The sequence below is a fragment of the Doryrhamphus excisus genome, linkage group LG10 (genome assembly GCF_037039965.1).
Source record: "Doryrhamphus excisus strain RoL-2023G ecotype Guam linkage group LG10, RoL_Dexc_Guam_v1.1, whole genome shotgun sequence".
Taxonomy (NCBI): Eukaryota; Metazoa; Chordata; class Actinopteri; order Syngnathiformes; family Syngnathidae; genus Doryrhamphus; species Doryrhamphus excisus.
Window position 1 is genome coordinate 20,299,285 of NC_136366.1, and position 24,881 is coordinate 20,324,165.

Sequence of the window (24,881 nt, forward strand, 5' to 3'; positions counted from 1 at the left end):
AAATAATGTTAATTTAAGAAATAAGTTATGGTCCACCATAAACACTTCCCCTATCAATTTCATACTGATGTGTGTCTCAATCAGGGCTTTGGATAATTTTATTAAATTTAATGAAAACCATACACAGACATGTGACATTGGGACATTGAGAGTCAGAATTGAAAGATATAAAGTTCGGAAGCAAGTCTTTACGGAAGACCGTAACTTGGGCGTTTAGGCCAGGTCAAGGCTATCTTGTTTGTAATGGTCCAATGTCAGCTTTGCGCAGTGGCAGTATCGTAGCCTATGAGGTTTACCCGAGGCGTGATTATTGCTAGTTTAAAACTTTACCCAATACCCCGCCTTGACAACTTGAAAAATAGTTGGATATGGCAATTTTTGGCAGTCTCTCAGGAGACTACTTACACTGTAAATGCAAGAAAGCATATAGCAGATGTTTGGTTTCCAAGCTGTTATCTAAGAAACTGAGAGTACATTGTGGCATAATGATACTGTAGCATTGAAGAATTTTGTTAAAATTAAATGAAAACACAGACATGTGACATTGAGAGTGTCAGAACTGAAATCATGTAAAGTTCAGAAATAAGTTATGGTCCACCATAAACACTTCACCTATGAATTTCATAATTATTTGCAAACTGTACTTTGGATAATTGTATTAAATTTAATGAAAGCCATACACACACATTTCGACATTGAGAGTCAGAATTGAAAGATATAAAGTTCGGAAGCATTAATGGAAAGACCGTAACTTAGGTGTTTAGGCCAGGTCAAGGCTATCTTGTTTGTAATAGTCCAACGTCAGCTTTGCGCAGTGGCAGTATTGTAGCCTATGAGGTTTATCCGAGGCGCGATTATTGCTAGTTGAAAACTTTACCCAATACCCCGCCTTGACAACTTGAAAAATAGTTGGCTATGGCAATTTTTGGCAGTCTCTAAGGAGACTACTTACACTGTGAATGCAAATAAGTGTATGAAGGATGTTTGGGTGACAAAGCTGTCATCTAAGAATCTGATAATGCATTGTGGCATAATGATACTGTAGCATTGCACAATTTTGTGAAATTAAATGAAGACGCAGACACATGACATTGAGTGTCTGAACAGAAATAACGTAAAGTTCAGAAATAAGTTATGGTCCACCATAAACACTTCCCCTATGAATTTCATACTGATGTGTGTCTCAATCAGGGCTTTGGATAATTTTATTAAATTTAATGAAAACCATACACAGACATGTGACATTGGGACATTGAGAGTCAGAATTGAAAAATATAAAGTTTGGAAGCAAGTCTTTACGGAAGACCGTAACTTAGGCGTTTAGGCCAGGTCAAGGCTATCTTGTTTGTAATGGTCCAATGTCAGCTTTGCGCAGTGGCAGTATCGTAGCCTATGAGGTTTATCCGAGGCGCGATTATTGCTAGTTGAAAACTTTACCCAATACCCCGCCTTGACGACTTGAAAAATAGTTGGCTATGGCAATTTTTGGCAGTCTCTAAGGAGACTACTTACACTGTAAATGCAAATAAGTGTATGAAGGATGTTTGGGTGACAAAGCTGTCATCTAAGAGTCTGATAATGCATTGTGGCATAATGATACTGTAGCATTGCACAATTTTGTGAAATTAAATGAAGACATAGACACGTGACATTGAGTGTCTGAACAGAAATAACGTTAATTTAAGAAATAAGTTATGGTCCACCATAAACACTTCCCCTATGAATTTCATACTGTTGTGTGTCTCAATCTGGGCTTTGGATAATTTTATTAAATTTAATGAAAACCACACACAGACACGTGACATTGGGACATTGAGAGTCAGAATTGAAAGCTATAAAGTTGGGAAGCAAGTCTTTACGGAAGACCGTAACTTAGGTGTTTAGGCCAGGCCAAGGCTATCTTGTTTGTAATGGTCCAATGTCAGCTTTGCGCAGTGGCAGTATTGTAGCCTATGAGGTTTATCCGAGGCGCGATTATTGCTAGTTGAAAACTTTACCCAATACCCCGCCTTGACAACTTGAAAAATAGTTGGCTATGGCAATTTTTGGCAGTCTCTAAGGAGACTACTTACACTGTGAATGCAAAAAAGCAGATGAAGGATGTTTGGTTGATGAAGGTATCATCTAAGAAACTGACAATTCTTTATGGCATGTTGGTACTCTAGGATTCAAGAATTTTGTTAAATTCAAAGAAGACACAAACACGTGGCACTGGGATATTGAGAGCTTCAGAACTGAAATCACATAGAGTTCAGAAATAAGTTATGGTCCACAATAAACACTTCACCTATGAATGTTATCATGATTTGTGTCACAAACAGTGCATTGGATAATTGTATTAAATTTAATGAAAACCATATACACACACGTGACATTGGGACATTGAGAGTCAGAATTGAAAGATATAAAGTTTGGAAGCAAGTCTTTGTGGAAGACCGTAAGTTAGGGATTTAGGCCAGGTCAAGGCTATCTTGTTTTTAATGGTCCAATGTCAGCTTTGCGCAGTGGCAGTATCGTAGCCTATGAGGGTTATCCGAGGCGCGATTATTGCTAGTTGAAAACTTTACCCAATACCCCGCCTTGACAACTTGAAAAATAGTTGGCTATGGCAATTTTTGGCAGTCTGTAAGGAGACTACTTACACTGTAAATGCAAATAAGTGTATGAAAGATGTTTGGGTGACACAGCTGTCACCTAAGAATCCGATAATGCATTATGGCGCAATGACACTGTTGTATTTGAGAATTTTGTTAAATTCAATGAAGACACATAGACATGGCATTAGGATATTGAGAGGTTCAGAACTGAAATCACGTAAAGTTCAGAATAAGTTTTGGTCCACCAAAAACACTTCCCCTATGAATCTCATACTGATTTGTGTCGCAATCAGGGCTTTGGATTATTTTATTAGATTTAATGAAAACCATACACAGACACGTGACATTGGGACATTGAGAGTCAGAATTGTTCGGAAGCAAGTCTTTACTGAAGACCGTAACTTAGGTGTTTAGGCCAGGCCAAGACTATCTTGTTTGTAATGGTCCAATGTCAGCTTTGCGCAGTGGCAGTATCGTAGCCTATGAGGTTTATCCGAGGCGCGATTATTGCTAGTTGAAAACTTTACCCAATACCCCGCCGTGACAACTTGAAAAATAGTTGCCGATGGCAATTTTTGGCAGTCTCCAAGGAGACTACTTACACTGTAAATGCAAATAAGTGTATGAAGGATGTTTGGGTGACAGAGCTGTCATCTAACAATCTGGTAATGCATTGTGGTGTAATGACACTGTTGTATTTGATAATTTTGTAAAATTCAATGAAGACGCAGACACGTGACACTGGGATATTGAGAGCTTCAGAACTGAAATCACATAGTGTTCAGAAATAAGTTATGGTCCACAATAAACACTTCACCTATGAATGTTATCATGATTTGTGTCACAAACAGTGCTTTGGATAATTGTATTAAATTTAATGAAAACCATATACACACACGTGACATTGGGACATTGAGAGTTAGAATTGAAAGATACAAAGTTTGGAAGCAAGTCTTTGTGGAAGACCATAACTTAGGGATTTAGGCCAGGTCAAGGCTATCTTGTTTGTAATGGTCCAATGTCAGCTTTGCGCAGTGGCAGTATCGTAGCCTATGAGGTTTATCCGAGGCGTGATTATTGCTAGTTGAAAACTTTACCCAATACCCCGCCTTGACAACTTGAAAAATAGTTGGCTATGGCAATTTTTGGCGGTCTCTAAGGAGACTACTTACACGTAAATGCAAATAAGTGTATGAAGGATGTTTGGGTGACAAAGCTGTCATCTAAGAATCTGATAATGCATTGTGGCATAATGATACTGTAGCATTGCACAATTTTGTGAAATTAAATGAAGACGCAGACACATGACATTGAGTGTCTGAACAGAAATAACGTTAATTTAAGAAATAAGTTATGGTCCACCATAAACACTTCCCCTATGAATTTCATACTGATGTGTGTCTCAATCAGGGCTTTGGATAATTGTATTAAATTTAATGAAAACCATATACACAAACGTGACATTGGGACATTGAGAGTCAGAATTGAAAGATATAAAGTTCGGAAGCAAGTCTTTGTGGAAGACCGTAACTTAGGTGTTTAGGCCAGGCCAAGGCTATCTTGTTTGTAATGGTCCAATGTCAGCTTTGCGCAGTGGCAGTATTGTAGCCTATGAGGTTTATCCGAGGCGCGATTATTGCTAGTTGAAAACTTTACCCAATACCCCGCCTTGACAACTTGAAAAATAGTTGGCTATGGCAATTTTTGGCGGTCTCTAAGGAGACTACTTACACTGTAAATGCAAATAAGTGTATGAAGGATGTTTGGGTGACAAAGCTGTCATCTAAGAGTCTGATAATGCATTGTGGCACAATGACACTGTTGTATTTCAGAATTTTGTTAAATTCAATGAAGACACAGACACATGACATTGGGATATTGAGAGCTTCCGAACTGAAATCATATAAGTTCAGAAATTTGTTTTGGTCCACCATAAACACTTCACCTATGAATCTCATACTGATTTGTGTCGCAATCAGGGCTTTGGATAATTGTATTAAATTTAATGAAAACCATACACAGACACGTGACATTGGGACATTGAGAGTCAGAATTGTTTGGGAGCAAGTCTTTACTGAAGACCGTAACTTAGGCGTTTAGGCCAGGTCAAGGCTATCTTGTTTGTAATGGTCCAATGTCAGCTTTGCGCAGTGGCAGTATTGTAGCCTATGAGGTTTATCCGAGGCGTGATTATTGCTAGTTGAAAACTTTACCCAATACCCTGCCTTGACAACTTGAAAAATAGTTGGCTATGGCAATTTTTGGCAGTCTCTAAGGAGACTACTTATACTGTACATGCAAGTAAGTGTATGAAGGATGTTTGGTTGATGAAGCTGTCATCTAAGAGTTTCTTAATGCGTTGTGGCATAATGATACTTTAGCATTCAATAATTTTGTTAAATTAAATGAAAACACAGACACATGACATTGAGACTGTCAGAACTGAAATTGAACTGAAAACACAGACCCGAGTTTGAGAGAGTCAGAATGTAAACTTCAGAAGAAATAAACATGACCAGAGGCCCTGTGGTTTTCAGGTGTGTCCATGACCTAACGAGGTTGACTCCACCCCAACCATTGTCGTTGGCTGGCAGAGGTCTTCCTACTTTTCTATCTTAACAACTGTTGTTCTGCAAACCAAAACAGTGAAACCATTCTTAGATGGGGCAGGCCTCTTCCCTTAGAAGATAAATATTTAGGTCTAGTTTTTGAGCATGAAAGACAAATTGAATGGTCCGGTTGTGATCGATGCAATTTCCTGAGAATGTGAATGATATTTTAAAAATATCTGTTTGCCAGTGGGATAGTCTCACACCCACGTATCATTGTGTTGTTCAAATCTGTACAAAGGAGGAACTCAAACAAGGGTTTTATGAAAACTGACTAAGGGGTATGCATGTGAATGCACCTTCAGTCTGATCTGGTTGATCTGGTTGCTATAGGACAACTCGGAGGACAATAAGGAGCTTCGGGGGTTGTGCAATTCTTGGTAAATATCATATTAATGCTACGGCAACCCTGTGGGGGTTTCTGCTATAATTATAGGTACTTTAGAGCTCTTAAAAATGCTCGTATGCAGCCTGCTTGTATTACATCACTGCCTTACCAATAATTGTTTTGAGATCACCTATGACCACTGTCTTCTGGGAAGTGGGGGCGGGTCAGGGGAATTAAATCTCATCCAAAATGCAACACACAAACAAAGAGTGCACTAAGGGAAGCTGAACACGGTGCTTAAATAGATGACATGAAGAATATCCAGCATGACGAAAAAAGCCCAAGCTTGTTATAAAGTGACCTCTCCGACATCATTTGCATCGCTCTTCAAATTCCTCCGACTAAAAGCAGCCATGTAGATGGAATACATTTTCACGCCAGTGCAGTTTCATCCCTGTTATGGTCTTAGGTGTAAAATTAATTGCTTGATGGGGATTACATTCGACTGCGAACATTAATTTTGCCGAAAATCCTCCTTAATGTCTATAAGATACTCACAAAAGCTAAGACTTGTCATTCTCAGGCCTACACCGTACATGTACTGTACATGCATGCTCGCATTTTATGACATATTGTAGACACATATATCTGTACATAGATTAGTATATCAGTAAAGTTAGGCAATGTGAATTTATTCTTGGGGCAGTGTCACATCAGTACCTCAAACACGTTTTGGAACAGATTTTGGAACAGGGTTTTCATCCTTTGTCCTCTTTGGACTCTTGACTTCTGACTACAAACCGTACCATAATTGTGACAACAAAGAAATCAGGAGCATTAATGAACTTGGGATGCATCATGACGCTCCAGTGGAAAACCTCATTATTTATGTTCCGTTTATGTAATAATATATCTTCCATTTCTGGAAAACCTATTGCCTTCGTTTGTACACTCAGGTGATTGAGGCCCCATCACGGGATATTATTAACACTGCTGAGTAGAGAGCGTTATCAGGCTGCCTCAACCCAACACACACACACACACACACACACACACACACACACACTGATTGCTTCCTCTGGAAACATACAGTACCTGTGCATTCTGGCTGCATAAGACAAATGTCCCACTTAAACACCCCACACTGACTCTCAGCCTCTTATACTCTATTTATCATTCAGAGAACACATCCCATCTTTGAAATGAAATGGGTATTTCTCTCTATTGGGAATTGGGGATCTGTATTTTTACCGGTATGCGTTGCAACCGCAGAAAATGAGTGAATTTGACAGCCAGAGAGTCAAAAGGAGAGAAAAATCCAGTGATTGACGACGTGTTTAAATGTTTATTATGAGAGCTTATCTTCTTGGGAGTGCCAACTGACTGTGTTTTTATCATCACCGTGTGATGGTGAAAATCTCTCTGAGTGTCATTCATCTCATGGAAAAGGCTTTGGTAAATAGCAGTGGCAGGTAGGTTTGAAGTAAAAGACAAGGGATGTCACAGCCGACAACGTCTAATTAATATTCATTATTTCAACACATCTATTCTTATCTGATGGGCTCCCACCGTACCTTTGATGGGTCAGCACATACAGTGCATCCGGAAAGTATTCACAGCGCTTCACTTTTTCCACATTTTGTCATGTTACAGCCTCATTCCAAACTGTATTAAATTAATCTCTTACCTCAAAATTCTACACAAAATACTCCATTATGACAATGTGAAAAAAGATTTTTTTGACATGTTTTGAATTTATTAAAAATAGAAAACAAAAAAATCACATTTACATAAGTATTCACAGCCTTTGCCATGAAGCTCCTTAGTAAAAGGAACATGGCAGCTCGTCTGGAATTTGCCAAAAAGCACCTGAATGACTCTCAGACCATGAGAAACAAAATTCTCTGGTCTGATGGCTTTCGTCTGGCCACTCTACCATACAGGCCTGATTGGTGGATTGCTGCAGAGATGGTTGTCCTTCTGGAAGGCTCTCCTCTCTCCACAGAGGAACGCTGGAGCTCTGACAGAGTGACCATCGGGGCCTTGGTCACCTCCCTGACTAAGGCCCTTCTTCCCCGATCGCTCAGTTTAGAAGGCCGGCCAGCTCGAGGAAGAGTCCTGGTGGTTCCAAACGTCTTCCATTTAGGAATAATGGAGGCCACTGTGCTCATTGGGACCTTCAAAGCAGCAGAAATGTTTCTGTATCCTTCCCCAGATTTGTGCCTCAAGACAATCCTGTCTCGCAGGTCTACAGACAGTTCTTTTGACTTCATGCTTGGTGTTTGTGCCCTGACATGCACAGTCAACTGTGGGACCTTATATAGACAGTTATTATATTTCCAAATCATGTCCAATCAACTGAATTTACTGCAGGTGGACTCCAATTAAGCTGTAGAAAGATCTCAAGGATGATCAGTGGAAAAAAGATGCACCTGAGCTCAATTTTCAGCTTCATGGCAAAGGCTGTGAATACTTATGTAAATGTGATTTTTTTGTTTTCTATTTTTAATAAATTCCAAAAAAGTCAAAAAAAAACTTTTTCACATTGTCATAATGGAGTATTTTGTGTAGAATTTTGAGGTAAGAGATTAATTTAATTCAGTTTGGAATGAGGCTGTAACATGACAAAATGTGGAAAAAGTGAAGCGCTGTGAATACTTTCCGGATGCACTGTACGAACAGTAGCCAAAGTACTTATTTTTGTGAATGTATCCTGAAGCTCAGAGATTCCACTCCCTACAAGACACTCCAAACATCTATCAGATGGCAGATGACAAAGAGAGACCAGACCTCCCTTAATGAACTGTTGTCAATGACAAATTGGGCATCTCTTGCGTATGAAAGCCTCGGGCATGTTGTAATTGAAGGAGGAAGTGAAGCAGTTGCAGTTGGTAGTTTGTCATAAGATGACATACCGTGGTGCAGGACTCCAGACTGCGACTAAATGGTCGCATTTTGCGACAAAATATGACACATAGCGAGTATATTTTTCACGAGTGACGAGATGAAAGTCCGCCGGTTGACGAAGGACACACTTTATCTCTTGTTACCGTGAGAATGAAATAGTCAGTAAAATGTGGAGTCAGTTGACGACAGCCTAAGCCATTTTCGATGCCATTTTTCTACCATCCGTGTTTACACATTTTGCCTGTTGTCTAAAGAAGAACAAAGTCACATGACTTATCGCCTTTTAAGTCAAATGGTGCATTTGCTATGTTACCGTCATCAAACTATTGGTGTACAATGATTGTTCAGGCGCCGTGTTACGTCGTTATGGCAACTGCTGACAGTTAGCAGTCATTGTTGTCATGGGAACAACTTGACAAGGTGCATTAAGAGAGCAAATTGTGAGGCAGAAAAACGCAGTGGCACAACAAAGTGGGAATTAACACCGTCATAGTTGAATGACATTTTTGCTTTAGCTCGGATGCTTATGTGGATAAATGTTTCTTGTTTCTGTGGGGGGGGGGATACCAAAAAAGATAATTGTTCAGCGCAAAAATGCAGAAATGAGCATTTTCAACTTGGTTGGATCTTATTCTCCACATCTTTCTCCTGCTGTTTATTTCCCTCAATGGATTCGCATCCCCCACTCCAAGCCCGACTGCTTACAGAAAGGCTTTTAGATGATTAGAAACAACAAAGTAGGATGTCTTATGTTATTGCCTTTGTTCCCTTGGAGTCTGACGTGTGTATTTTAAATGTGTCCACCCTAGCCAACTCGCTTCGCAGTATATATACCCTTAAGGCTCACTTCATTCATCATAGACTTGCCCTCGGCCACACAGCGTGCATGAAATGTCGCCGCCAACGGCAAATGTCATCTCAAGATAGATGATCAAATATCTGTTCAGAAGTCATGTTTAAACATTTACATTTAGACCTGTTTCTTCGTTACACCATCAATCATCCATACATGTTAACATTTTTGTATTTACTGAGATGCATTTTTTTCCCTCGAAATCTCTGGAGAAAATCTCTCCTGGTCTTCAGTGCATGTTTTAATGCAGGATAAGAGCATGTTATGTGGTGTCATCATGCCTAGGAATTGTGTTAACAGCTTGAGCTGACCTTAACCTTGCCAGCTACATTGTTGTGGCAGCAGAAATATTGTGCTTATATAAAAGAAACACAAAAGGGTCTCAGTGTTGCTTTGCAGTTCATGACGTATGTTTTTTCCTCCTCTTCTCTGAGCATGAAAGCAGCCTGGTGCAATCGTTAAAATGAAATTAATGCATGATATAGAATGATTTTTTTTTTTACATACAGTGTGTATCATACAAGGTTATTCTGATAGAATAAGTAGATTGACAACCTTTAACTCCTCAGCTTGACATTGCCGTGATGCAACAGTGCATGTGTTGCTGGTAGCTGACGCTTAAAGATGTTCTCAGGACCTGATTAAATCTTTACACGCGTTTGTACATGCTGAGTGAACCAACAAGGGCACGGGCAGGATCACACACACACACACACATGCACACAAGCAATGATGCTGCATTTACAATGAGGACGATGACTAACACGTCCCGCCCCTTCCAAATGCTGCTGTCACATCTCATACATAAAGGGCCTTGGCTGAGCACTACCTCGCTGCCTGCAGACATCACTACTTACCGTTAGACGATAAACCGATATTGTCCAGCACTTCATTTCCAATATCAATATTGGCAGCAGCTCTTCCCTCAAACTGATGTTGTCATAAACGCATTACGGGCGTTATTTACTGCGGTACCACTGGATGCATTTCATATTTCACTGTTTTGTGCAAAATAAAACAAATACTGCAATATGCAGTGTAAGTTAGAGAACATCTACGTATTTTGGGGCCGTGGATCCAAAGTGCGGCGTGGGAGCCATTTGTGGCTCGTGGCTATTTTCTAATGGCCCGCGGCATATTCTAAAAGTAGAATTTAATGAGAAAACGGAAAAAAAATGAACAACAACATTAAAAAAATGAAAAATCTGATGCAATTTCACAAGAATAAATCAAACTGTATCAAATGAGAAAATGACGTAATATTATGAGGAAAAATAACATTTTAGTAGGGAGTTGAAATATTAAGGAAAAAAGAAGTTATATAAAGTCATAATATTATGAAAAACAAAACAACAAATAAAGTTGTAATTTTGGGTAAAATATTGCGGAAAAAGTTATACTGTAACAAGAATAAAGTCAAAATATTATGGGAATAAAGTCATAAGTATGGGAAAAAATGTACAAGAAGAAAGTTGAAAACAGCTGTAATTTCTAAGAATAAATTTTAAAAAGAAAAGTTGTATTCTTGTTGCAATTTTACTAGAATAAACTAAAAAAAATGTCATTTTAGTAGCATAGAGTTGAAATATTGACGGAAATAAATTGCTATTTTGAGACGTGATATGAAAAACAAACAGAACAAAATAAAGTAAAAAGTCCAGATATTATGGGAAAGAACATTTATAAAGATTATTAAAGCCGAATGTTGAAATTTTTGGAAAAGGTAAAAAAATAAAATAAAAAAAACATCTAAAAATGAAAGCTTGTCTGTATGTGGCCTCGCTGAAACCAGTTTGGGCACCTCTGGTAATGACTATTTAGTTGAATCCTGGGACTATTTTCCCACCCAATATTTCCAGTCGTCCTCCAACTTTGACTTCCTTTTACTGAGACACTGCACAGCGAGCTGAAGCATCTTATCCAGGTCCCCTCTTAAAACATTTATTACTGCAGCTTTACATCCGTTTTATGGAGGAAATATATTCTTTATCACTGTCGTCTGGTTCAGGAATGGAACAATAACTTTCTGACTGCAGTTTTCACGCCAGGACTGTGCGTGGAAGCGCACCTGACTGAGTGACTGTGATGAAGTCAGGACCATGAACCGCTGTGCGGCGCCGCACTGATGCGAGCTAACATCCTAACAGCTCTATCTTCCTCGTCGCGCTCACGTTGCCCTCTTTTTGTGTCTCTCTAGTCCACTCCGCTTCACCTGGCGGCGGGATACAACAGGGTGAGGATAGTTCAGCTGTTACTACAACATGGAGCAGACGTTCACGCCAAGGACAAGGGGTATGTATAAGTACACTGGTCCGGCAAAGCAGTAAATGAATGCTTAGACAAAATAGCCAACATGGATCCCCTTCCCCTATGAGTGGTGAGCTCATAGGAGGGGAGAGGGACCCACGTTGTAGCAATCCTGCGTCTTGACTGTTGCAGTGGTCTGGTGCCGCTACACAACGCCTGCTCCTATGGACACTATGAAGTCACCGAGCTGCTACTAAAGGTGATATGACGCACACGTGAAAGCAGCTTTCCGACCGTGTAGCAACATCCTGACAATACGTGCACTCATATTTCCCTGCAGCATGGAGCCTGTGTAAACGCCATGGACCTGTGGCAGTTCACCCCACTCCACGAGGCGGCGTCCAAGAACCGTGTGGAGGTGTGCTCCCTGCTGCTGAGCCATGGAGCTGACCCCACCCTGCTCAACTGCCACAGCAAGAGCTCCGTGGACATGGCGCCCACCCCTGAGCTCAAGGAAAGACTCTCATGTAATCAAAACGCTTCATTTCAATTTATTTATTTATTTATATGCAAACAGCGCCATAAATGCCGGTATGATTTCCAAGTATTTGATGAATGATGGCAATAGCGTGGCGCTCTGGGGAGCTTGTTGGGCTCGTCAGATGCAATGCAGGTGTAGGCCATTGTTGTTTTTATTAGTAATAATGGTGGGGAAGGTAGGGATGCTGGGCGTTAATAATGGTGATAAAGATTTGTTATATGTTAATGTTGGTTTAATGGTAATGGTTATTATTATTATTATTATTATTATTATTATTATTATTATTATTATTATTATTATTATTATTATTATTATTCATTCATTCATTCATTTTCTACCGCTTTTTCCTCACGAGGGTCGCGGGGGTGCTGGAGCCTATCCCAGCTGTCTTCGGGCGAGAGGCGGGGTACACCCTGGACTGGTCGCCAGCCAATCACAGGGCACATATAGACAAACAACCATTCACACTCACATTCATACCTATGGACAATTTGGAGTGGCTAATTAACCTAGCATGTTTTTGGAATGTGGGAGGAAACCGGAGTACCCGGAGAAAACCCACGCATGCACGGGAGAACATGCAAACTCCACCCAGAGATGGCCGAGGGTGGGAATTGAACCCTGGTCTATTTTTTTATTATTATTATTTTTATTTTTATTATTATTATTATTATTATTATTATTATTATTATTATTGTTATTATTATTATTATTATTATTATTTCATATTTTGTGGCCCCTATTGGATAAAGTTTAGGCAGTTTGGTCTTCTTTCTTCGCTAGCATGGCTGGCACCAGTCGTTGATGCAGACTTCCCGTACATCTCCGTACTTGGCGATGAGTTCTTTCTGGAATTCATTAGTGTGGAGTGGTGCTTTGTTTAATTCCGCAAAATGATACAGTACCAGGCAAAAGGACTGTTTTGTTACATGCAATATAGAACAATAACTGAGACAGTGTATTGAAACAGAGGCAAAAGGTATTGAGTCTGTCGCTGATGTTTACTCACAAACTTGTTTTTAATTCTTGAATTGGTTGTGTAGTTGAACATGTTCATAACTGTATTTGGTATAGGTTGGAGTGCTTTGTTCTGGTGCTTAATAGTGTGTTGTTTGAACATTTTGGACCCCACTGGTTATGACAACATGTTTCTTCTCTTGTTGGCTCTCACACAGAACACAGAAGTTTGTGAAATATTGGTTACCCTGCAGGGTCATTTCAATCCGAAAAATAAAATGTTGTGTTTTTGTCTGAACGTTTGCAAATGCTCAGTTGTGTGGGGGTTACATTATTTTACACCCCTCTGCCTCGCAAGAAACCAGTCAAATGAAGTCAAAAGTTGCTCTGAGTTGCAAGAAAAACCATGGCAGTTTTTCAATTCAGCTGACATGTTGACATTTTCTTCTTGTGTGTGTGAAGATGAGTTTAAGGGCCATTCACTGCTGCAAGCTGCTCGGGAAGCTGACATGGCCAAGGCGAAGAGGAGCCTGGCGCTGGAGATCATCAACTTCAAACACCCTCACACACACGAGACAGCGCTGGTAAGACACGCGGCAATTTTCGCAATGATTTTTATGCCGCTGCACGGATGTACATAGATACATTGTGTGTGTGTGTATGTGTGTATTTAGCACTGTGCAGTTGCATCTCCACACCCCAAGAGGAAACAGGTGACAGAGCTGTTGTTACGAAAAGGAGCCAACGTCAATGAGAAGAATAAAGAGTAAGTACTACACTTGATTTGACCTGATCGTGTTTCTTAGCAAAAACAGCATCAAATACCTCTGAAGGTTCCAACCATTAGAGCACAAACTAAAAACAGTAAATGCTAAGACACGGTGGACAAAGGTTCACATTGAACTATATTCTCTTTTCCCCCTTTTTGTAGTTTCATGACACCTCTGCATGTGGCTGCCGAGCGAGCTCATAACGACATCATGGAGGTGCTGCAGAAACATGGAGCCAAGGTACATTTTTATTCATGGAGTATATTTTGGCTGCACAGTGGTTAGCGCACAGACCTCACAGCTAGGAGACCGGGGTTCAATTCCACCCTCGGCCATCTCTGTGTGGAGTTTGCATGTTTTTTCTCCGGGTACTCCGGTTTTCCTCCCACATTCCAAAAACATGCTAGGTTAATTGGTGACTCCAAATTGTCCATAGGTATGAATGTGAGTGTGAATGGTTGTTTGTCTATATGTGCTCTGTGATTGGCTGGCGACCAGTCCGGGTTGTACCCCGCCTCTCGCCCAAAGACAGCTGGGATAGGCTCCAGCACCCCCCACGATAAGCAGTAGAAAAGGAATGAATGAATGAGTTGTGTATTTTGTTAGTCCTGTTCTCTTTCCTGCCACCTTCTAAAGAGTTTAAAATATATACAGTAAAGTCTCGTTATATCGATATTGTCAGGAGTCGGAAAAAATATCGATATAACCGGACTGTCGATATATCCGATCCTGCGCCGAACTGCATTAAAAGTGGGCAATAATGCACTCGACATTGTTCTATAGTATAGAACAATGTCGAGCAGCTTAAATCAATCTTTGCTTAAGGATTTCAATACCAAAAAAGAACACGACGAACGGCTGCTTCCAGTCAACTTTATTTTTCACACTTCCACCACCAGAGCACAGCACACACACCGATTCCCGCACTTCCTGGTTCACAGGTCATGCTCAACCCGCCCCACATAGCTGGCCAAACACATGCCTGCAACAGAAGAACCAACGAACGCCAGCATGTACATATGAAAAACAGTGATTATTGCAAGCGATAAAAAGATATCTGAATACAACACAATTAAATACATGTATTTGTACGCTTGTGTCTTCGTTGGAATAGGTGTGTATGCTATGTCAGTTGGTTCTTCTGTTGCAGGCATGTGTTTGGCCAGCTATGTGGGGCTGGAAGCAGCCGTTCGCCGTGTTCTTTTTTGGTATTGAAATCCTTAAGCAAAGATTGATTTAAGCTGCTTTTGTATCGATATAAGCAGACCAAATTGGCTGGCGGGAGATGAAAAGGGCATCGTAGTAACCGGATTATCATAATAACCGGGTATCGTACTAACGGAACTAATTATATCATAAAAGACTAGAAATGAAAATAGTATCGTAATAAGCAGTAATTCGTTATAACAGATATCGATATAACGAGACTTTACTGTATATCACACATAAAAAAACATTATAACCTGTATAAGCTTTACATGTTGAGCACGCACAACTTGCTGTTCTCTCATATAAACATATGTGCATCCCAATATATAGCATAGATTTTACTTCTGAGTTTTAATTCCAAGCGGTTTGCAGGTGAACGCGTTGGACACCCTGGGTCAGACGGCCTTACACCGAGCGGCGCTGGCAGGGCATCTGCAGACCTGCAGGCTGTTGCTAGGATACGGGGCAGACGCCTCGCTGGTGTCGCTGCAGGGCTTCACTGCTGCTCAGATGGGAAATGAGGCTGTTCAGCAGATACTCACTGGTAGGGTCTGGGGTGTTTCTGGAGGTGTGTATTTGCTGTGCCTGTGTTGCCGCGCACTGCTGGCGATAGAAGATAAGCAGGAGGGAGTTTTTCATAGTGACAATGAGGGCAGAGTGATACCCAGCGGCTTTCCTCGTTGGTTTAGCAAATTCATAACTCTGTCATTGGTAGCATTGGATGATAAAAAAACGAGACTATGATAAATTAACATGCTCACAGTAGCTTGTTGCCGTGCATTACCTCTGGAAGCTTCAGTATAGTCCACAGTCCCCATTTTGCTGCTCGGTCTGTTTTCTTACTACCCTTCGTGTAGTGGGAAAGCAGCAATGGCATTTTATTTTTAAGTGTATCCATATATTTGTCCTCATTATCTTCTGGTTTGCCCTACAGAGAACGTCCCAGTAAGAAACTCAGATGTGGACTACAGACTTCTGGAAGCTGCTAAAGCTGGAGATCTGGACACCGTCAAGGTATTGTATTTTTTTCATGGACGTTATATTATTTGTTGTTTCAGCCCAAAAAAAATGCTTTTTCCACTTTTCTAACCTATAAATGTAGTTAGAACAGGGGTGGGCAAACTACGGCCCGGGGGCCACATCCGGCCCGCCAAGTGTTTGAATACGGCCCGCCCAATCTTTCCAAAGTATTTCATTTAAACTCAACATACAACCTGGCATCATGGCCTGAGCCAACCTTTTGATGGTTTTATCAATTTCCTTTTTTGACATGGTCTGTTGTTTACAAAGTGCTCCTGAAAAAAGGGACACAAGCACATAATAATAATAATAATTATTATTATTATTCGAGTATTAGATTATTATAATTATTATTAGAACTACTATGATATTATAATTATTATATTAATGCTAATTATTATATTAATTATATAATATTATTGTTATATTTGCATATTTTACATAATAATAATAATATAATAATTATTTTAATTTTATTGTAATTATTATAATATTTTATTATTTTTAAAATATTTAAATATAAATATAAAATAATAAATAATAATAGCAGATTGCATGACAATTTTACAGATACAATAATACCAGGTGGACTGTTACGTGTAAAAAATATAGTCAGCCCCCCCGTAAATTTTGTCATATCAATTTTCCTGAAAGGAAAAAAAAATATGCCAATCTCTTTATCTCATAATTATGAGATAAAAGGTAAAAAATATGAGATAAAAAGTTGAAATTATGAGGTAAGATAGGAATGGTAAGACATAAGATGTTTTTATTTCTTTTCAGATAGAATTGCATCTAACGAATGCAAGGAGACAGTTGTCATGTGTCCTTGTCAGGCTAATTCATTGGCTTGGAAATAGCAGTAAAAGAGAAATTGGATGATATTTTATATATGATATCAACAGCAGGGAACAAAGTTTCTGACGCTTTCAATTTACGCTTCAAAATTAGCTAATAAAACATGCCGCTGTATCAGAATGTTAAATTTTATGAACTAATCTTGGTTGTTTGACAGAGGAATAAAGTTATTCTCTATTCTGTGTTCCTTTTCTTTTTGTTTCTTACTTTGATGGTAGATTTGTCACTTCAAAGTGATCCTAGCTTTTGGGGTGTCTAATAATATTGAAATGAATTATATCAGGTGATTAATAGGGTGATGACATCATCGTCAAAAGACCCTGCTTACATCAGAGACATGTATGAAAGGGACTGTATAAAGTCATAGGGAATAAAGTCATAATTATGAGAATGAAGTATTTTTTGTTATTATAGTAAATGATGGAATTAGAGCATGGGATACTCCTTCAATAACCGATTTTCTGGAGCATATTTTGTGGTGTTTCTGCTCAGTTGACTCTTTCTATGAACGAAAAAAATCTCCCGTATGTTTGTCTTTATTTTTCTCAAACCGCTGTGCCTCCCCTGAAGTCTTCTGGCATCTTCACAGGGGAGGCCTGCCTTATACATGAAAAGACCCTCTACTAAATTTCAAAAAAAAATCCTCAATCCAAAGAGTTCTGCTATAAATCTATTCTTCCATTCCTTCTCTCTCTGTGCAGTCCCTGTGCACAGCTCAGAATGTGAACTGCAGAGATCTGGAGGGACGACACTCCACCCCTCTTCACTTTGCTGCTGGCTACAACAGAGTGTCGGTGGTGGAGTACCTGCTGCATCACGGGGCTGATGTGCACGCCAAGGACAAAGGGTTCGTTCCACACAAAGTCATAAAAATACAAATTACTGTAACAGTTGCCGCATATGAGCTCATTGTTGTAAATCAGGGGTGTCCAAACGTTTTCCAACGAGGGCCTCATGCTGAAGAACGAGAGGATGCAAGGATGCAAGGATGCAAGGATGCATGGGCCACTGATAGTTTCTCAGCTTTGTGGCATTGGTGAAAACACCTATTATTAGTATGAACTTTTGCTAGATAATTGTCAATATTTCAACTTTCTTGATTGATTGATTGATTGATTTGTGTGGGGTAGCCTAATATTATTTTGTTTCGTTCTCATAATATTAGAACTTTTTAAAATTTTGATTTTATTCTTGATTTTTTTCTTATTTAATTTCAATAAAGTCCAATAAAAAAAGCAACCATGTGCCGCAAATAGCCCCCGTGCCGCACTTTGGACAGCCCGTGTTGTAAATGAATGCATCTTCACAGTGTATTGTTGTGCCTTTGCAGGGGTCTAGTTCCTCTCCATAACGCCTGCTCGTACGGTCACTACGAGGTGGCTGAGCTGCTGGTCAGACACGGCGCCTCGGTCAATGTGGCCGACCTGTGGAAGTTCACGCCGCTTCATGAGGCTGCTGCAAAGGGCAAATACGAGATCTGCAAACTGCTGCTAAAAGTAAGATCTCTCTGCTGAAGTCCTTCCAGACTGAGTTAGCGTCGCTATTAACACCATTCTTGATGGCTTTAAGGATCAAGCCTCGGAATGTTAATGGTCGTGTGTTATGCTTCTGCTCTCTGATCCAAGTCGGGTCAAGGTGTTATGTAACACTTGGCCGTCACCTCGGTCTGCATGAGCAATACCAGCAAGTGTTGCAGTTTGTCTTCCCGGTTGTGTTTTTGTTGTTGCTTTCATAATCACCTCCAGACACGCTTACGTCACCACTGCAATGTTGCCATACGGAGACGCATAAATTATTATTAGAACCGAATTCACGCGTGCGGGGCGGGCACACGCATGGGCAAACACACAATCACAGTGGGAAATGTGTGCCTCAAGATTTGTTGTGCTTTCCAATTGTTTCCACGTCCTTGAGTTGTGACTTGAACTTATATAGTAACACCATCCATAACAGTAGGTGCATCCACGCAACCTAATGAGATGCATCTAAATTCTACCTATACGAAGATAAAGAAGGCGAGAGGTGAGAATTTAAATGTGTTAAAGCATTTGAAAGGATTTAAGCGATTGTGATTCTTGGACATTCATGCGGGCACAGCAGAGTACAAACACAGCATTTGTACTACCAGAGCTGTTTGCTAATCTGCTTGGCTCTGGATGTTCTATCGCCCAGAGTTCAGCTATAGGTTTCCTTTTGTCTTCTCTGTTTGTTGTCATTTTTCTTATGTCCCTATTTATGTAGCGGTTGTGCTCAGAATAAAGCGGCTGCTTTCTCTTTACGTTACTAGTCTGCTCTTGGAAAATACATGAACACATAACACAGAAGTTATACATCCACAGGCATTTTTAAGCCAGCTAAGGATCCTCGAGGGAGTGGGCCCACAACATTGGCTTTTAATGAGCTGATCTCAAATTGACACTTTAAAAGCATCACCGAGGCTTCTTTATGACTGCTTTACAACCTGTCGTCTTTTTGACAACATTGCAATGTTTCCAAAGTCATTTGTTACTGATACAGTATTTGTATCCTGCCCACAGCATGGCGCAGACCCCACCAAGAAGAACAGAGACGGGAGCACGCCCCTGGACCTGGTGAAGGACGGGGACACAGACATCCAGGACCTGCTGAGAGGAGATGCGGCGTTGTTGGATGCGGCCAAGAAGGGCTGTCTGGCCAGAGTGCAGAAGCTATGCAGCCCCGACAACATCAACTGTCGAGACACGCAGGGCCGAAACTCCACCCCTTTGCACCTGGCAGGTAACGGATGCTTTCATTAGTTACTGTTCTATTTTATATACGTATATATAAAAATGTCAGAGATTTAGATTGTAGGTACACTTGGACAATCAGTGTCAGTCGTAGCTGGATCTACTTAGATTCTGCAGGTGTACCGGATGAATAAACTACTGGATCTCCTTAGATTCTGCAGGTGTATTGGATGTATAAACTACTGGATCTCCCGAGATTCCGCAGGTGTACCTGATGTAGAAACTACTGGATCTCCTTAGATTCTGCAGGTGTACCGGATGTATAAACTACTGGATCGGATCTCCTTAGATTCTGCAGGTGTACTTGATGTAGGTGCTACTGGATCTCCTTAGATTCTGCAGGTGTACTGGATGTATAAACTACTGGATCTCCTTAGATTCTGCCGGCGTCCCGGATGTATAAACTACTGGATCTCCCTAGATTCCGCAGGTGTACCTGATGTAGAAACTACTGGATCTCCTTAGATTCTGCAGGTGTACCGGATGTATAAACTACTGGATCGGATCTCCTTAGATTCTGCAGGTGTACTTGATGTAGAAGCTACTGGATCTCCTTAGATTCTGCAGGTGTATTGGATGTATAAACTACTGGTTCTCCTTAGATTCTGCAGGTGTACCGGATGTATAAACTACTGGATCGGATCTCCTTAGATTCTGCAGGTGTACTTGATGTAGGTGCTACTGGATCTCCTTAGATTCTGCAGGTGTACTGGATGTAGGTGCTACTGGATCTCCTTAGATTCTGCAGGTGTACTGGATGTATAAACTACTGGATCTCCTTAGATTCTGCAGGTGTCCCGGATGTATAAACTACTGGATCTCCCTAGATTCCGCAGGTGTACCTGATGTAGAAACTACTGGATCTCCTTAGATTCTGCAGGTGTACCGGATGTATAAACTACTGGATCGGATCTCCTTAGATTCTGCAGGTGTACTTGATGTAGAAGCTACTGGAGCTCCTTAGATTCTGCAGGTGTACCGGATGTATAAACTACTGGATCGGATCTCCTTAGATTCTGCAGGTGTACTTGATGTAGAAGCTACTGGATCTCCTTAGATTCTGCAGGTGTATTGGATGTATAAACTACTGGTTTTCCTTAGATTCTGCAGGTGTACCGGATGTATAAACTTCTGGATCGGATCTCCTTAGATTCTGCAGGTGTACTTGATGTATAAACTACTGGATCTCCTTAGATTCTGCAGGTGTCCCGGATGTATAAACTACTGGATCTCCTTAGATTCTGCAGGTGTCCCGGATGTATAAACTACTGGATCTCCCTAGATTCCGCTGGTGTACCTGATGTAGAAACTACAGGACCTCCCTAGATTCCGCAGGTGTACCTGATGTAGAAACTACAGGATCTCCCTAGATTCCGCAGGTGTACTTGATGTAGAAACTACTGGATCTCCCTAGATTCCGCAGGTGTACTTGATGTAGAAACTACTGGATCTCCCTAGATTCCGCAGGTGTACCTGATGTAGAAACTACAGGATCTCCCTAGATTCTGCAGGTGTCCCGGATGTATAAACTACTGGATCTCCCTAGATTCCGCAGGTGTACCTGATGTAGAAACTACAGGATCTCCCTAGATTCAGCAGGTGTACCTGATGTAGAAACTACTGGATCTCCTTAGATTCTGCAGGTGTACCGGATGTATAAACTACTGGATCTCCTTAGATTCTGCAGCTGTACCGGACGTATAAACTACAGGATCTCCTTAGATTCTGCAGGTGTACTGGATGTATAAACTACTGGATCTCCCTAGATTCTGCAGGTGTACCGGATGTATAAACTACTGGATCTCCTTAGATTCTGCAGGTGTACTGGATGTATAAACTATAGTGTCCTTGGGACTTGGCAGAAATGATCACACCCTCAAAGACACACACACACACATAATCAGGATCTGTAAACTTCCAAGTCTACTTCAGAGCCCCCACTCTACAATACCTCAGAGGCACAAACACTCATAAATCCACATTTCATGCTTGCTGTGCTGATAATATCAGCAGCGTCTGCCAGAAAAACATGCTCAGCTGGAGGCATAATATACAACACGATACGCTTGGTGCTGAGTTTACTACATTTACTATGACGCTTGGTGGTTAAGAATGGGCTCTACACGTTACTCGCTCAACAACTAGTTACAGCAGCGAAAGAATAGTAGTAAGTATAACCTTGTTTATTACAGTAACCCCTCTCTTATCGTGGTTATTTGGGTCCAGACAGTGATGAGTGAATTTCCGGGAGTTGGCGAGAGATCAGTGTAAATTACTTTGTGCACAACATGAAGTGAAAATGAACATCATAAAAAGCTCAGAGAGGAGATCTGAGCCACTCTGCAGTCGCAACCATTGTGAAGGATCAAGATTATTGAATGCTAATGAACTGTAGAGGGGTCATGGATTCTGTGCGCTGTCACAAGGGTTTTTCTGTGATTTAATATGAATATCAGTAGTCATGAGGCAATCAGTGAAATCTGCTGTCAAAATAATCAATATAATTTGCGGATTAATGCTAACTCATAACAATGAAACTTCCATTTAATATTATCAGAAACTTGTTGAAAATGACTATATTTGCAATATGCTGTCATTTTATTGTATATGGTGATACTAGATATTGTATCACATCTTTCATGTGTACCGAGTATGGATGTGAATGTCAAGTGGTGAACATGAAGTGCGCTTTAAAGACTCCAGATGGAAATGCTAAATGTGCGGCACCCATCGATTCTATATGAATAATGTAATGTGTACTCTTCCATAAACTTAGTGTCAAGGGGAAAAGAAGCCTGCAGACAAGCCTCAGGGCTGAAAAATGTGGAATAAAAACTTACTGAATGTTTAACATCCAACCAAAAATAATAATGAAACAGTGCATAGCTTGCCGTACAAATGTTGCATATTATTATGCATGTATTATTATTATATGTACTCATATTGTGTTTGACATGCTGATATATCCAGCTTCCAGGGGTCTGCAACAGGTAGCTTGTGAGGGGCATTTTTATAAATCAGGGGTGTCCAAAGTGTGGTCCCGGGGCCATTTCCGGCCCATGGCTGTTCTTTTTTTAAATTAACCCAACAGCATATTCTAAGAATAGAAATTAACTAATAGAATCTAACTATTCTATTCTAATTTTAATAGGAAACTAACAAAAATAAACAACAGCAGCAAAAATGTACAAATTAGATGTAATGTTACAATAATAATATCAAAATATTGACAGAAAAATGTATTGAGAAAATGCCATAATTTTACAGAATAATGTTCCAGGAGTAAATGCAGAGTCTCAGCACACCTGGAGATTCAGGTGCGTAGGAAGCAGGTGTAGCCAACAAAGTGTTCAAAAGAAGGTTCCCGCACACCGTGTCGCTCTCATTCATCAGTTTATTCGGGGAATAATGTTGAAATGTTATATTTTTTCTCCCATAAAGTTGAAATACAGTAAAGTCTCGTTATATCGTTATTCTCGGGAGTCGGAAAAAATACCGATATAACCGGACTATCCATATATCCGATCCTGCGCCGAACTGCATTAAAAGTGGGCGGATCTTTGATATGGCATGTAATTTTCTCCTTGAGTTCATGGATTGCGTATTTAGCATGCTTTTGTACTACAATACATTTTGTACTACAGTAAATAAAAATAAACTTACGCTGTAGTGATTACCGGTTACCGGGACATAATTCACCCCGGAACTATCGATAGGGAAGGTGTTGCCACCCGGAGGGGTAGGCGCGAGGGACGGGTGTTTTCCGCTGTGTGTGCTGCACTCTGGTGGTGGAAGTGTGAAAAATAAAGTTGACTGGAAGCAGCCGTTCGCCGTGTTCTTTTTTGGTATTGAAATCCTTAAGCAAAGATTGATTTAAGCTGCTTTTGTATCGATATAAGCAGACCAAATTGGCTGGCGGGAGATGAAAAGGGCATCCTAGTAACCGGATTATCATAATAACCGGGTATCGTACTAACGGAACTAATTATATCATAAAAGACTAGAAATTTGCCGGGAAATGAAAATAGTATCATAATAAGTAGTAATTCGTTTTAACCGATATCGATATAACGAGACTTTACTGTACTAAAGAAAAATGTTGTAATATGAAAAACAAACAATACAATACTAAAGTTGTAATTTTTAAAGAATTAAGGTACGAAAATATACAAGAAAAAATTTCAACAGTTGGGAAAAAAACAAACAAGAAATTGAGAATAAACTGCTATAATTTTGCAAGAATTAAGTAATATTGTAACAAGAATATTATCAGGAAACAAAGAGAGATAAATAAGACGTAAGTTCACACTAAAAATAGGCCTTTTTACCTATATAACAAAGCTGAGATGCATTTTTTATTAATATATATAACCAGTTAGCACATGTACACGTGTTGCTTGCCAATATATATATATAAATATATAAATATACACCGCTGCCCTTTAATTTTTCAGCACATGGCCCTCACTGGAAAAAGTTTGGTCACCCCTGATTGAAATGTTCCCAGACATATGAATAAAACCCAAATAGCTCACCTCTCCTTTCCTTTTGTCAAAGTACATCCCATAGTGGCCGAAGTTGGAGACCCCTGCTTTATTCTTTCCATCTCAACTCTCTTTCCCACTATTTAACAATCGCTCTCCTTCTTCCTTGGCGCCCTCTAGCCGGCTACAACAACCTGGAGGTGGCCGAGTACCTGTTAGAACACGGAGCCGACGTGAACGCGCAAGACAAAGGCGGCCTGATACCTTTGCACAACGCCGCTTCATACGGGGTAAGACATATACAACGACAAATGTCTTTATGTGTGCGCAAAGACGGATGCCATGAATCAAAAGGGACAGAGCCAGGGACGTGGGATGGAAAATAAATTGTCTCTCTTTTTTATGGAGTGCCTGAATAGCACTGGCCTCCTGAAAGAGTCATGAAACACATGTTGGATGAGCAGTTGGAGAGCTCCGTGGTCCAGAGGAGACACACAAACACTCCATTTAGCGTCTCCCTGCTTCTCAGTGGGAGGCTTGCATTGTGTAGTTGTCGCCAAGATAAGCAAGGCCAGAGTAACAATAGACAATAAGAACAAGAAGAATAAAAGAAAGGAAGGCCAGTCGGGAAAAGGAGGCTCTGGATGAGGGTCATAATTCACATGGTTCCGCAGTGCAACTTTAGTTTTGATTTGATCCTTTCTGTCTGCTTTCTTCTGGGTTTTATTTCCTG

At 40.3% G+C, this 24,881-nt stretch overlaps 1 protein-coding gene and 9 non-coding genes across 11 annotated transcripts in view; all 10 read left to right on the forward strand.

Moving 5' to 3' along the window:
• Window positions 1-24,881, forward strand: part of LOC131104292 (poly [ADP-ribose] polymerase tankyrase-1) — an 82,059-nt gene that overhangs the window by 43,232 nt on the left and 13,946 nt on the right. For both annotated transcript variants that reach the window (XM_058051319.2, XM_058051324.2), the window contains 12 exons: window positions 11,492-11,586; window positions 11,734-11,800; window positions 11,882-12,068; window positions 13,502-13,623; window positions 13,714-13,805; window positions 13,971-14,049; window positions 15,391-15,562; window positions 15,953-16,032; window positions 17,598-17,743; window positions 18,227-18,392; window positions 19,434-19,653; window positions 24,329-24,438. In XM_058051319.2, coding sequence (XP_057907302.2) covers window positions 11,492-11,586; window positions 11,734-11,800; window positions 11,882-12,068; window positions 13,502-13,623; window positions 13,714-13,805; window positions 13,971-14,049; window positions 15,391-15,562; window positions 15,953-16,032; window positions 17,598-17,743; window positions 18,227-18,392; window positions 19,434-19,653; window positions 24,329-24,438 — 1,536 coding nt within the window. The remainder of the gene's footprint in view (window positions 1-11,491; window positions 11,587-11,733; window positions 11,801-11,881; window positions 12,069-13,501; window positions 13,624-13,713; window positions 13,806-13,970; window positions 14,050-15,390; window positions 15,563-15,952; window positions 16,033-17,597; window positions 17,744-18,226; window positions 18,393-19,433; window positions 19,654-24,328; window positions 24,439-24,881) is intronic.
• LOC131124159 (U4 spliceosomal RNA) lies at window positions 257-397 on the forward strand. The gene has a single exon (XR_009128818.2). It is a non-coding gene; the product is annotated as a U4 spliceosomal RNA (small nuclear RNA).
• LOC131124165 (U4 spliceosomal RNA) lies at window positions 804-944 on the forward strand. The gene has a single exon (XR_009128824.2). It is a non-coding gene; the product is annotated as a U4 spliceosomal RNA (small nuclear RNA).
• Window positions 1,364-1,504, forward strand: LOC131124160 (U4 spliceosomal RNA). Its single transcript, XR_009128819.2, has one exon. It is a non-coding gene; the product is annotated as a U4 spliceosomal RNA (small nuclear RNA).
• On the forward strand, window positions 1,924-2,064 carry LOC131124171 (U4 spliceosomal RNA). The gene has a single exon (XR_009128830.2). It is a non-coding gene; the product is annotated as a U4 spliceosomal RNA (small nuclear RNA).
• On the forward strand, window positions 2,494-2,634 carry LOC144901208 (U4 spliceosomal RNA). The gene has a single exon (XR_013629355.1). It is a non-coding gene; the product is annotated as a U4 spliceosomal RNA (small nuclear RNA).
• LOC144901207 (U4 spliceosomal RNA) lies at window positions 3,051-3,191 on the forward strand. The gene has a single exon (XR_013629354.1). It is a non-coding gene; the product is annotated as a U4 spliceosomal RNA (small nuclear RNA).
• LOC144901204 (U4 spliceosomal RNA) lies at window positions 3,621-3,761 on the forward strand. The gene has a single exon (XR_013629351.1). It is a non-coding gene; the product is annotated as a U4 spliceosomal RNA (small nuclear RNA).
• On the forward strand, window positions 4,180-4,320 carry LOC131124163 (U4 spliceosomal RNA). The gene has a single exon (XR_009128822.2). It is a non-coding gene; the product is annotated as a U4 spliceosomal RNA (small nuclear RNA).
• Window positions 4,737-4,877, forward strand: LOC131124158 (U4 spliceosomal RNA). Its single transcript, XR_009128817.2, has one exon. It is a non-coding gene; the product is annotated as a U4 spliceosomal RNA (small nuclear RNA).